The 14,366-nt window shown below is 31.2% G+C and overlaps 1 protein-coding gene across 1 annotated transcript; it reads left to right on the top strand.

The window, feature by feature from the left end:
• Positions 1 to 12,543: 12,543 nt before the first annotated feature.
• LOC126765296 (uncharacterized) lies at positions 12,544 to 14,166 on the top strand. The gene is made up of 2 exons (XM_050483013.1): positions 12,544 to 13,230; positions 13,307 to 14,166. Exons 1-2 carry the CDS (start codon positions 12,768 to 12,770, stop codon positions 13,774 to 13,776), a joined length of 933 nt encoding a protein of 310 aa, XP_050338970.1. The 5' UTR covers positions 12,544 to 12,767; the 3' UTR covers positions 13,777 to 14,166.
• Positions 14,167 to 14,366: the final 200 nt, after the last annotated feature.

The raw sequence follows: 14,366 nt of genomic DNA, 5'->3' as shown, positions 1-14,366 counted from the left end.
TTGCGTGAACTTCTACACATCACTCCATCCTCCGTTTATGTAATTACTGACAATAATTTGCTGCTTATTTATATGGTCCGTACCGTTGCTTATTTGTCCGGAAATAAGGTTGCTAAAGTATAATAGATTATTAATATTTTATGCATCTGTTCTTTCGCTTTTATTCAAATGTGTAAGTGCGTCGCTAATTTGATTTTCGTTTGCGGCATAGTGCTCTTCCGCTTTGCTTAATGTCCTAGATAAAAATGCTATTGGTCTATCTGACTGAGACAGTACTGCGCCTATGGCGAAGTTGGATGAATCCGTGGTCAGCTCAAATTCTTTGCTGTAATCCGGATACGTGAGGATGATATCCTCTGAGGTGAGGGAATTTTTTATTTCCATGAAATCTTCTATCGCTTCCCTATTCAAATTTATTTTTATGTGAGTAGATTTATTCTTTGACGTACGACCGTCTTCCCCTCTTAAAAGAGATGCTAGGGGTTTTGCAAGTTAAGCGTAATCTTTTTTAAAACGCCGGTAGTACCCTGACATGCCGAGGAAGCTGCGAAGTTGTTTTAAATTTAGTGGTTGTGGAAAGTTTGAAATGGCTTCAACTTTTTTTGGGTTGGTTCTTATGCCAACCGGTGTGATTACATATCCTAAGAATTCTACTTCTTTTTTGAAAAATTTACATTTTTCTAAGTGGACTTTCATATTAGCGTTTTCTAATGTTTCAAACACCTTATATAAATGTTCGAAGTGTTCCTCTTCTGTTTTGCTAAACACAATTATATCATCGATATACCAGTAGCAACATTTCCCTATGTGTTGTCTTAATATATCTTCTAATACGCGATGAAAAATAGATGGCGCATTTTTTAGGCCAAATGGTAGTCGAGTAAATTCATACTTCCCATTGTTGATAGAGAAAACAGTTTTTTCTGTATCAGATTTTTTTAGTGGAATCTGGTGAAAACCACTTTTAAGGTCGATTACAGAAAAATATTTTTTCTGTCCTAATTATGATAGGACATCATTAATTTTGGGAATAGGACATCTATCCGTAATTGTTAGCTTTATTGAGCTTTCGATAGTCTATGACTACCCTATATTGTTTATATCCAGCAGAGTCCGCCTTTTTCGGGACTATCCATACCGGAGAGTTATATGGAGACCTCGATGGTCGGATTATAGCATCTTCTAATGATTTTTGTGCCTGGGTTTCGACCTTAGACTTAATTGATTTTGTTTAATTTTCTTTAAATATATTTTTTTTCTTTTATGATACTTGTGTCATCTCTATAGTCTCAGACACAATCGTCTCCTGATTATAATAATCCTCAAGTGTGGCCTTCTTATCTTTTCCTATATATTGAAAAACTTCCTCCATACATTTAATTTTAAGTTTATCTTCATTTAAATCCTTTTCTTTTTGTTAATCCTATTAACTTCTACAAATCTTTCAAAATTTCTAACGATTCTGTCTATTTGGTAAAGCGTCCGTAGTATCGGAGTCTTTCGATATTTTTTAGTTTTCACGCATCGTTAGGTTTGTGGTTATTGCTTTGCTCGTTCTTTCACTTGTGCACGCTTTTCTTCAGTTGTTTGGTATTTGTTACACGTGTCGTTTTTAGTTTTGCTTTAAATTTTATTCATAATATCTCCGCGTTTTTATGCACATTGTCGTGTATTTCTTAATTAACAGATAACACTTTGTGTGTCTTTAGTTTTTCACTTATTTAGACACTCGCGAATAGAGCTGGCTAGCAACTAGTGCTTCCCGTTTGCTTTATGCTACTAGGGGGCCTTTCTTTCTCTATTATTTATGACATTTTTTAGCTCGGGCGCCAGTTAATCTTTTGGTTATTGGAAAACCAAAAAAATTTAATTTTTTCACAGAGCTGCATTGGGGCAGCGTTACCGCGTATCTTTATTTGAGTTTTCAAACTGAGCTTAGCTTAACCGACTTACAATATTTATACTTAATTCTAACTTTAATAATTATAAGTGGCGTGATTCGTTTCCACGAATCTTATTCTCCACAACAGGTAGTGCAGACGCTGACCATGCACTTTCTGGTGCATTTCGGTCACACGTGCCGGAAGTTGTAAGTCGATACTTGAATAACAAGTGTTGTGTTAACTTATGTGTGTATGTTTGTATGTATTGCAGCATATTGTTTATGCTGCTTGATATGTTTTATGCTACATGTGGTTGTTCCCAAGTGTACAATTTAATACATGTGTGTGTGTGTTTAATGTTATCTCATCCCTGGCAACCATGAGCGGGTAAAAAACCAGATAATCAGTGGTAAGAAAGTGGGTAATCCATAGGGTAATCATGTGTACTTTGCCATAGGCCGAGCGACAATTTTACCGTATCACGTACGTATACATGTGATCATACATCTTAGTTGCTCTCATTCAGCAGTGTCATATAAAAAAGTATATCTGTCCTGCTCTAATATCCCCAATCGACGGCTGATGCAGGGTTGCATTTTCTCTTTTTTAATAGCTGATGCAGGGTTGCATTTTAAACAGCTGATGCAGGGTTGCATTTTTTAATTTTTACTTTTAAAATTTAAAAGAAAACTTTTTGATATTTAAAATTTTTATTTTATTTTATTTTTTACTTTTTTACATAAAATTTATTATAATTTATATATTAATAAAAATATATTTAATTTAGAAAAAGAATTAAAATTAAAAAGATTAATTAAAGAAAAGAATTATTACAACCTGAAAATAAAAGAGTGGAAAAATATTATAAAAGACAAATACCTGAAAATAAATAATAATTACATTGAAGAAAGATTAATTGTATAAAATGATAATAATATCTGAAAAAAAAGATTAATATTATCTGAAAGAATAAAATATATTAAAGAAAACAAAGATTAATTAAATAAAAATAGTGATAAAATCTGAAAAGAAAGAATAATTAAATAAAAATAATAATAACATCTGAAAGAAAGGATAAATATTATTTGATCATTTAAAATATAAAACAAACATTTGTTTTCACATATTATATTGGATTGTGCAGGCCGCCTTAAACGCATAGAATGCATATGTACATATGTATGTATGTATTTATTTTTGCGTATTATATTGGACTGCGCAGTCCAATTTCAAAGTACACACACTTTTTTCACATACTTACTTAAAAATTGATATTTGCCGCTTCTGATGATATATGTACATATATAGCTGCTGCTGCTACTTCCAATTTCCAATGCTATAAAAATAAATGAAGTAATTATTTTCAAAATATTGTTAAAAAATCACACAAAATTCATTTACTTACCTTCTTGTTGTACGAGCCTCCTTTACGATGGTACGATCACGAACGACATGCGTTTTTCAATCGTTTTTTTTTATTACCCTTTTGGAGATTTTCTATTGTCAATAGTGCCAAATTTCGGGTTATTTTTTGTTTACCTAAATGCGATGAAAAAAAGTTTGTTTCATTGCTTGATTTATTTGAATGAGTGCGAAGAAGAAAACATAATTGTCAATAGTGACAAAAGAAAATCCCAAAAAGGGTAATAAAAAAAACGATTGAAAGACACATGTCGTTCGTGATAGTACCATCGTAAAAGAGGCTCGTACAACAAGAAGGTAAGTAAATGAATTTTATGCGATTTTTTAACAATATTTTGAAAATAATTAGTTCATTTATTTTTATAGCTTTGGATATCAGAACTGAATTGGAAGTAGCAGCAGCAGCTATATACATATATCATCAGAAGCGGCAAATATCAATTGTTAAGTAAGTATGTGAAAAAAGTGTGTGTACTTTGAAATTGGACTGCGCAGTCCAATATAATACGCAAAAATAAATACATATGTTCATACGTATATGTACATATGTATTTTATGCGTTTAAGGCGGAATGCACAATCCAAAATAATATGTGAAAACATGTTTGCTTTATATTTTAAATAATCAGATAATATTATTCTTTTATTTCAGATATTATTATGATTTTTATTTAATTATTCTTTCTTTTCAGATTTTATCACTATTTTTATTTAATTAATTTTTGCTTTCAGAGTAAATTCTATTTGTATTTAATAAAATTTATTCTTTCAGATAATATTAATCTTTTTTTCAGATATTATTATTATTTTTATTTAATTATTCTTTCTTTTGCTTTTAGATATTACAAATTCAATGTAATTATTATTTATTTTCAGGTATTAATAATCTTTATTTTATTTTCAGGTATTTGTCTTTTATAATATTTTTCCACTCTTTTATTTTCAGGTTGTAATAATTCTTTTCTTTAATTAATCTTTTTTCAGATATTAATTATTTTTCTAAATTAAATATATTTTTATTAATATATAAATTATAATAAATTTTATGTAAAAATGTAAAAAATAAAATAAAATAAAAATTTTAAATATCAAAAAGTTTTCTTTTAAATTTTAAAAGTAAAAATTAAAAAATGCAACCCTGCATTAGCTGTTTAAAATGCAACCCTGCATCAGCTATTAAAAAAGAGAAAATGCAACCCTGCATCAGCCGTCTATTGGGGATATTAGAGCAGGACAGATATACTTTTTTATATGACACTGCTGAATGAGAGCAACTAAGATGTATGATCACATGTATACGTACGTGATACGGTAAAATTGTCGCTCGGCCTATGGCAAAGTACACATGATTACCCTATGGATTACCCACTTTCTTACCCACTGATTATCTGGTTTTTTACCCGCTCATGTTTGGCAGGGTATGTGAAAATAAGTGTGTGTTGTTTTAAATTGGATTGCGCAGTCCATTATAATACGCAAAAACAAATACATACATATGTATTTTATGCATTTAAGGCATAATAATATTAATATAATATGTGAAAACAAATGTTTGTTTTATATTTTAAATGATCAAATAATATTTATCTTTTCTTTCAGATGTTATTATTATTTTTATTTAATTAATCTTTGCTTTCAGAGTAAACTCTATATGTATTTAATATATTTTATTTATTCAGATAATATTAATCTTTCTTTTTCTTTTAGATATTTCAAATTCAATTTTATTATCATTTATTTTCAGGTTTTATTAACCTCTATTTTATTTCAGGTATTTGTCTTTTATTTTCAGGTATCAATAAAGTTTTTCTTAAAAATACAATAAAATAAAAATTTTAAAAATTAAAAAGTTTTGTTTGAAATTTTAAGAAATTTTAAAAGGAGGAAATAGATATTTATATTTAGTAGAATTTCGGCTTTGCTGATAAGTAAGCATGTTCAATGATATTTGAACATATTGCCGAAGGAAAGAAATGATTATTTAAAATTAGTGGACTGTATATGGATATGTATGTATGTCATACTTAAACTTAACTATCTTAAATTTAGTCCTCTTTTTGTGTTTGGAATACCGATGCTTCCATTCCTTGACTTTTGTGCCCAATTTTGCTGCATTCGTTGGTGTGCATCTGCTTCGTCTACCACTAGTCCCACGTTGAGGTCCTTTCCTTTTGTTTGTGGTTGCAGAATCATTCTAATCATCTTTCGCATGGTTCTGCATTTTAGCAGTTTTGCGAACTATAATTGTCGGCTGCTTTCTATAATTTACGAAATCTTTTCCTTTTTTGGTACGATATACGCTTCAGCATCATCTTCCAAAATGTGGTCAATTACTTCAGTTTCGTCCTTATCTTCAAACGATTTAACCTGGACTTCACTTTCCCACATTTTTCCAAAGTGTGAGCCTGCCGGAAGAGGTAGATGACAAGTTACCAATTCAGTTGGTTCTTCCTCAGTTTTTGAAGGTTTATGATGTTCTTCAAGTGATTCTTCTTCTTCTTCTTCAACTTAATTTTTTTGTTTTTTGTCTTCCTCTATTACTTCTGCTGTTTTTTCCTCAGCAGAAGACAGATATATACAAGGTAGATAAAAGATTGGAACTTTTGTACATTTTAAATCCGAGTCAAAACGGTACAAAATTTCTGGTTCTTCTTCTATTGTAAAATCTTCTAACAGCACATCACGCTGAAGAGAACTGTAAGTTATTTCAGGTTCTCCTTCTTGTAATCTCGCTTTACAAAGTTTGAGATTTTGGAAATACTCCGCCGTTATTTCAAAATACAAATTTTCAACTTCAAGAAAAATTTTTGAAAAGTATTTTGTGTGAAAATTGTGCATTTGAAGAAACACAATTTGTAAAAATTTGATATCATCACTTTTATTGCAGTGATTTTGTGGAGATCATCCATTACTTTTCTGAGGAGTTGAATTTTCCTCTTGAATACGAAGATTCCAAGACTCAAATCAAATGTATCTGGTTTGTATTTATTTTTCATGACGGACTTTGTTGGACGTGTGTAACACCGTTTCGGATAAATCCGCTTGGGCATAAAGAATTTTGTTCCTGTTAATACCCAAGATTTTTTCCGCAACACTTTTCGTATTTGTCTAACTGCTGGTATTCTCCAAAGAAATCGTTGGAGGTATATTGATTTGGTCGCCTAGTTGACCTTGCTGTATCTCGACTCACAGCCGCTGAATAAGTATTTCTTGGATGGGAGTTAGATCACTGCGTTTAATGTCTGCTAAAACGGCTTATGTGATCGGTTTAATATGCGGGAATATAAACCAGTCTTTCAATTATTATTTTTATGTTGTTAATATGCGGGAATATACACCCGTCTTACAATTATTTTTGTTTTAATTTTCCTGTATTTTGAACAGGGCTTTTTTGTATATTGCCTGTTTTGTAAATACAGGACTTTTTAATTTTGGCCGAGCACTATATCCGGCTTGAAGGACCAAATGTTTAAACTCAACAAAGATTTGTCATTCCTTACCACTGGTGGGGGGAAATGAAAAGACCTTCACTGAGCAGAGAATAATTTCATTCTAATTTTATTTTGATATTTTCATTACTTATATACAATTTTTAAAACTAAAAACTACCTTCTATATAAATAAAAATGAATTGTTGTTCGTTAGTCTGATTAAAACTCGAGAACGGCTGGGCCGATTGAGCTGACTTTGGTTTTAAAATGTTTGTCGTAGTCCAGGGTAGGTCTAAACGGTGAGCAAATAAGGAAAAATTACGAGTAAGATAGAGTAAAACGACAATTCCATTTTCCCATATAAAAGTTGACCACTTACTTGCTGTCAAACATTTGACGGTATTTGTACTCTCAGTTCCACTCGAATTGAAGAACGCATTAAAACAAGACTTTTGAATCGACAACATAATATCAACTTTGCTCATAACATCGTGTATTTAAATTTCAATTTCAAATTTCAATATATAAATACATATAAATATAATTAATGTGTTGACATGTTTGATGGTGCCAACCTTACAGTGTTACCAACTCTCAAAAATACTTTTATTATAATAACGGGGCATCTCTGCCTGTGCAGACTCCACATTGCTCATTGCTCTAGATATAGAATACTATAGTTTGCCATTATGGTAAGCTAGAAGCTGTTCTTCAGCAGTTTAACAGCGCAGTTTTCATTTAATGAAAGAGGCAACATATTTTTTTTGATATTCGTATGCCGACGGCTTTTGAAAATATATGAAGACTTGTGTTATATTTATATAATAATATTTAGTTTAATATTGTTAATTTTCGTGTAAATTTTTTACAAATGAAATCATTTCTCTTGTTTTTTAAATAACCATCTCAAAAATACTTTTATTATAATTTAAAAATGTGCAGACGATTTAACCCATTTTTACATAAGAATAATTTTTTTATTTTTTGTCATTTTTCTTGTTGCCTATTTTTATGTAATTTGTGTTATATTATTTATTCGGCAATCTGCGTTGAGCATATGTTGCAAAAATTTCATCAAGAACAAAATATCACGATTTTAAAGTTATGATATACAAGTTATGCAAACATGGCCATTTTGAATAGTTTGCTTCCATATAAAAGATCACTTTGAGCATATATATTTTAATACTTAAACATTTTTTCTGATTTGTTCTTTTGAATTCTTTTTTCTTCTTAATTATAAAATGTGAAATTCGATTCAAACTCACTGTTTAACAAGTTATAAATCAACATTGAAATGCTGTAAACATTTCCATTTAAAAAAAGAATACAATGTTATATACATATGTAAACATATTTTGTATTTAATGACCTATTCCAAATAGTGAATATAATTTAGATTTTGGAAAACATCCTTGGTATTTATTATAAAAATCCGACGGAGTTTTACGATTTCTAACGTAAGTTTTAAAGTATTAGTATGTTCCAAATAAAGTAAAACAATGGCATGTGATCACCCTATTGTGACTGAAATAAATAAAGTATTTTGACATACCAGATTTGGAAAAAATTTATTTTGAACACTCACATACTAAAATTTTGGCGCGACATTTTTTTCCAACGCTGTTTGCTCTGACACTTTGGTACATTTTATTACATATATCTGAATAAAGTTGCTTGTCACAAATTGACGCTTAATCGAGCGATTTAAATCACATTATATTGAAAAAAAAAAATCTATGTTCTTAGATAAATTTTATGAATTGTTTCGCCGATATTAAAATCATCTTTTAAATTAATTCTAAATGTGATATTTTTAATTATAAATTAATACTTTAAAATAAAACCATCCAATGTGTGTTTGTTCGAGCGAATTTTCATAAGTTTTTTATCATATTTCGCATAAATGAAGAATCTGATAATAAAATTTCAATTTATTGTCATTTGAAAATGGTTATGTTTTTATGCAAAGGATATATGTTTGATTTATACGTGGTGACATGAAAATAAACTTTGGATTATCTTTCTTCTTCTGATCTAGGAATTAATTAAATGATAAATTTGATCTTTTGTAAAACGAACCGCATGATCAAAGAAGAAAATTTGCCACATGCAACTGAATATTTGCAACAATTCATATTAAAATTTCAAAAAAAACCAATTGCCGTCGAGCAAATAATTCTTTCGAAGAGGACTTTTAAACCACGTATTTCAGAATGTTCATGGTTTATAGAGCTTGCAAATGGTATTTGACGAAAACAATTAAACTCAACAAAGATTTGTCGGCTATTTTAAGTAATGAAAAAATGTCAAAATTGTGAATGAAGTCCAGAAACACAAATGAAAAAAAATACCACTTTATTTGTACTGAAAATAATAATAATTTCAAACTCAATATATTTTGTTCTTACATCAGAGAATGTTATTTAAAAAAATATGTCGAATTCAAGAAATGCCACGCCCATAATTGATTTGACATATGTTTAAAAAAATAAAATAATAAATAATGAACAATAAATTGTTCAATACCCAAGGCATAATGGAACTTGTATTCTCCAAAAATGGCCTTCGGCCGCTTTTTAAGAAAAAACCCATGTACGATATTTTCAATTTTGTAAATAATAATAGATCTTTTGAAATGGTTGACATTAAACACAGCAATTGTCTCTTTTTAAATAATACAATGAAAATTCAATAAAACGACAATTCCATTTTCCCATATAAAAGTTGACCACTTACTTGCTGTCAAACATTTGACGGTATTTGTACTCTCAGTTCCACTCGAATTGAAGAACGCATTAAAACAAGACTTTTGAATCGACAACATAATATCAACTTTGCTCATAACATCGTGTATTTAAATTTCAATTTCAAATTTCAAAATATATAAATATAATTAATGTGTTGACATGTTTGATGGTGCCAACCTTACAGTGTTACCAACTCTCAAAAATACTTTTATTATAATAACGGGGCATCTCTGTCTGTGCAGACTCCACATTGCTCATTGCTTACTAGATATAGAATACTACATAGTTTGCCATATATGGTAAGCTAGAAGCTGTCTCTTCAGCAGTTTAACAGCGCAGTTTTCATTTATATGAAAATTTCGAAGAGGCAACATATTCCATTTCCACATATGCCGACGGCATTTTAATTTCGGTAATATGAAAATTAGAAGAGCGAGTTAAGACGGTTGTGTTATATTATAAAAATAAAGTACATTTTCAAAATAACATTTAATATTTAGTTTAATATTGTTAATTTATAGAAATATTATGGAAATTGGGTTGGAAAGTCTTAAACTTAATAAACTTATACAAGCATAAATCAAAATATCATTTCTCATTTTAAATTTATTATTTTAATTTCAAAATATAAATATAATTAATGTGTTGACATGTTTGATGGTGCCAACCTTACAGTGTTACCAACTCTCAAAAATACTTTTATTATAATAACGGGGCATCTCTGCCTGTGCAGACTCCACATTGCTCATTGCTTACTAGATATAGAATACTACATAGTTTGCCATATATCGTAAGCTAGAAGCTGTCTCTTCAGCAGTTTAACAGCGCAGTTTTCATTTATATGAAAATTTCGAAGAGGCAACATATCCCATTTCCACATATGCCGACGGCATTTTAATTTTGGTAATATGAAAATTAGAAGAGCGAGTTAAGACGGTTGTGTTATATTATAAAAATAAAGTACATTTTCAAAATAACATTTAATATTTAGTATAATATTGTTAATTTATAGAAATATTATGCAAATTGGGTTGGGAAGTCTTAAATTTAATAAACTTATACAAGCATAAATCAAAATATCATTTCTCATTTTAAATTTATTATTTTAATTGGTATATAAAAGTTATGCCACAATTATTATATAGTAGTCCAAAAATATAAATTCTTATTTTTCCCAGAAATACATTTGTAAAAAAAGGATATTTATCCTTTTTTTATGTTCCACACAAATTTAAGGAGTTCAAGAGCTCAAAACGTGCCCTACATCAGCTACCAAATGATACCCGAACGTACATATACGCTACATCATCTCGAACCTACCTACCCTACGCTTTTGCGCAAATGATTATATCATGATAGCAAAAGCCCACATACAGATTTGGCAATGGCAATAACAGTTAGTATTCAATAAATTCTATCTTGTCGAGATGCCCTGTAATAAGTGTATCAGTTTTGTCATCATCTCATGTAAAAAGCACGTGTATCCGAACGTTACATTGTTTTGTACATACATTTAGAGACCTTTTGCTGCGCTCCTACTTTAACATCCTTGGTTTTGTCATCTCATGTTAAAAAAAAGAAACATTTAATTGGAGAAATAAGAAAGTAATAAGAGGTTCCGAACGTTCCATTGTTTTGTCATCTCATGTAAAAAGCAAGTGCACGTTAGAGACTTTTTGCTGCGCTCCTAAACAAATTTTTATCTCATGTTAAAAAAAAAAAACATTTAATTGGAGAAATAAGAAAGTAATAAGTGTATCATCCATTGTTTTGTCATCTCATGTAAAAAGCAATCCGAACGTTACATATAAATTTAGAACTTTTTGCTGCGCTCCTACTTTAACATCCTTGGTTTTGTCATCTCATGTTAAAAAAAAAAACATTTAATTGGAGAAATAAGAAAGTAATAAGTGTATCCGAACGTTCCATTGTTTTGTCATCTCATGTAAAAAGCACGTGTATCCGAACGTTACATTGTTTTGTACATACATTTAGAGACTTTTTGCTGCGCTCCTACTTTAACATCCTTGGTTTTGTCATCTCATGTTAAAAAAAAAAGAAACATTTAATTGGAGAAATAAGAAAGTAATAAGTAAACGTTTTTAGTTTTTGCTGCGCTCCTACTTTAATGTTAAAAAAAAAAGAAACATTTAATTGGAGAAATAAGAAAGTAAAAATAAGAAAGTAATAAGTATCCGAACGTTCCATTGTTTTGTCATCTCATGGAAACAATCCGAACGTTACATTGTTTTGTCCATAAATTTAGAGACTTTTTGCTGCGCTCCTACTTTAACATCCTTGGTTTTGTCATCTCATGTTAAAAAAAAAGAAACATTTAATTGGAGAAATAAGAAAGTAATAAGTGTATCCGAACGTTCCATTGTTTTGTCATCTCATGTAAAAAGCACGTGTATCCGAACGTTACATTGTTTTGTCCATAAATTTAGAGACTTTTTGCTGCGCTCCTACTTTAACATCCTTGGTTTTGTCATCTCATGTTAAAAAAAAGATAAAAAATAATTGGAGAAATATTGAAATACTGCTAAAAGTGATTTTCTTCTCGCTGCTTACAATGCCGAGGAAAAGAAAACGACCTGACATAGGTCGTCGAAGTCGTGTAAATGTGCAACGAGCTACTTTACGCTCCAACCGCACTAATGACCAGCGAGATGCTGATAATGATAACAGTCGTACAAGTATGGGAGAATTACGTTCAAGAGTAAATAACTATGTATAAAGTGGATAGGGGGAGAATGGAACGAGTTCGTGCGCATCGATCACAACAGCAGCGAGCACGGGATAACGAATTTAATCGATTCCGCAGACGCAATGCTCCTGTAAACCTCGAACGAGGAGCATTTTCCTACGATCCGGAATTTGATTATAGTGCCGACAAATCTGTGACGATTGGAGAAATGTCAATCATTTGTCAACATTGTAAAGCATTAAAGTACAGTAGTGAACCTGCAGGATTATGTTGTGCTGGTGGCAATGTACAATTGCCTCAATTGGTTCCACCACCTGAACCGTTACACTCATTAGTTAATGGGATGGAAAGTGAGTCTAAACACTTCTTGGCTAACATCCAAAAATATAATAATTGCTTCCAAATGACATCGTTTGGTGCAACGCATATAGTACAAGACGGGTTCATGCCTACTTTCAAGGTAGTATACCATAATTGTTTTAGTGAAATTCTAATTTGTATTTGTATCACAATTAATTTAACCAGTTCTTAAACAATTACAGATACAAGGACAAATTCATCACCTACTGGGGGCAATGCTGCCAGTGCCAGATGCAGATCATAAATTTTTGCAAATTTATTTTATGGGCAATCAAGATGTGGAAGTTGATACACGTTGTGGTCATAATCCAACCGTCAAGCGAATCATTGTCCAACAACTGCAAACATTTCTTCACGAGAATAATGAATTAGTGAAGATGTTCAAAATGGCACTGGATCGGATGCCATCAGACAGCCATAATATTGTAATAAGAGCCGACAAAACACCTGCTGGAGAGCATGCAAGGAGGTTTAATTCACCGACAATAGATGAAGTGGCTATTGTCGTTGTTGGAGAGAATTTGCAATCAAGAGATATTGTACTTCATCGCCGGAACAATGAATTGAAACGTGTATATGAAACGCATAGAGCTTATGATGCTTTACAATACCCATTAATTTTCTGGCAGGGAGAAGATGGGTACCATTTTAATATCAAAATGGTTAATCCAACAACAGGTAATTAGATTATACAAAATAAAATATTTTATATGTTCAATATATAAATGTATTTTTTTATCATATGTACTTCCAGGTGCTGATACACACAAAAAAGTCAGTGCCATGAATTATTATGCATACAGACTCATGATCCGTGAAGGTGAAGTAAATCACATTTTGATGTGTCAACGGCTCTTTCATCAGTATGCAGTGGACATGTACGTCAAAATTGAGACTGAAAGATTGACATACATCCGTCTTAACCAACAGCAGCTTCGATCTGAAGAGTACATTCATCTTCGCGATGCAATCAATGCTGACGGCAATGTAAATAATGTAGGAAGAATGACAATTTTACCGGCCACTTACATCGGAAGCCCGCGCCACATGCACGAGTACGCTCAAGATGCGATGTCTTATGTTCGAAAGTATGGCCGTCCAGACCTATTTATTACATTCACCTGTAACCCACAATGGATTGAAATAAAAAAAAAGAACTGCTACACAACCAAACACCACTTGATAGGCATGACATCACAGCCAGAGTTTACAAGCAAAAATTAAAATCTTTAATGAATTTCATTACAAAGCATCGTGTGTATGGCCAAGTACGTTGTTGGATGTACTCTGTTGAGTGGCAAAAGCGTGGTTTGCCACATGCTCATATATTAGTCTGGTTGGTTGACAAAATAAGGCCAGAAGAAATTGATTCCATTATTTCAGCCGAAATTCCTGATGAAACGGTTGACCCAAAATTGCATACGATAGTAACTAAACACATGATACATGGACCTTGCGGAGTTTTCAACAACAGCTCACCCTGTATGATCGACGGCAAGTGCTCCAAACGGTACCCGAGAAACTTGCTTGCTGAAACCATCTCGGGAATCGATGGTTACCCATTGTATCGTCGGCGATCAGTTGAGGACGGTGGACGATCTGTAGATGTCAAGATAAAAGGACAAGATTTTCATGTAGATTGGATTGTACCGTTCTCGCCCATATTGTCCAAAACTTTTGAAGCTCACATCAACGTGGAATTTTGTAACTCTGTGAAATCCATAAAGTACATATGTAAATATGTTAACAAAGGTAGCGACATGGCCATGTTCGCAGTAACAAACACAAATGATGAAGTGTCTCACTATCAGATG

Source organism: Bactrocera neohumeralis, unplaced genomic scaffold (assembly GCF_024586455.1).
Source record: "Bactrocera neohumeralis isolate Rockhampton unplaced genomic scaffold, APGP_CSIRO_Bneo_wtdbg2-racon-allhic-juicebox.fasta_v2 cluster10, whole genome shotgun sequence".
Classification (NCBI taxonomy): Eukaryota; Metazoa; Arthropoda; class Insecta; order Diptera; family Tephritidae; genus Bactrocera; species Bactrocera neohumeralis.
The sequence above is the reverse complement of the archived record's forward strand: the minus strand, read 5'-3'. Positions and strand labels throughout refer to the sequence as shown.

Bases quoted from the DNA above. Each gene is read 5' to 3' on its own strand.
- LOC126765296 (XM_050483013.1), top strand. From the start codon at position 12,768: ATGCTGCCAGTGCCAGATGCAGATCATAAATTTTTGCAAATTTATTTT. The intron at 13,231-13,306 runs GTAATTAGATTA...ATGTACTTCCAG, and splicing joins AATGGTTAATCCAACAACAG to GTGCTGATACACACAAAAAA.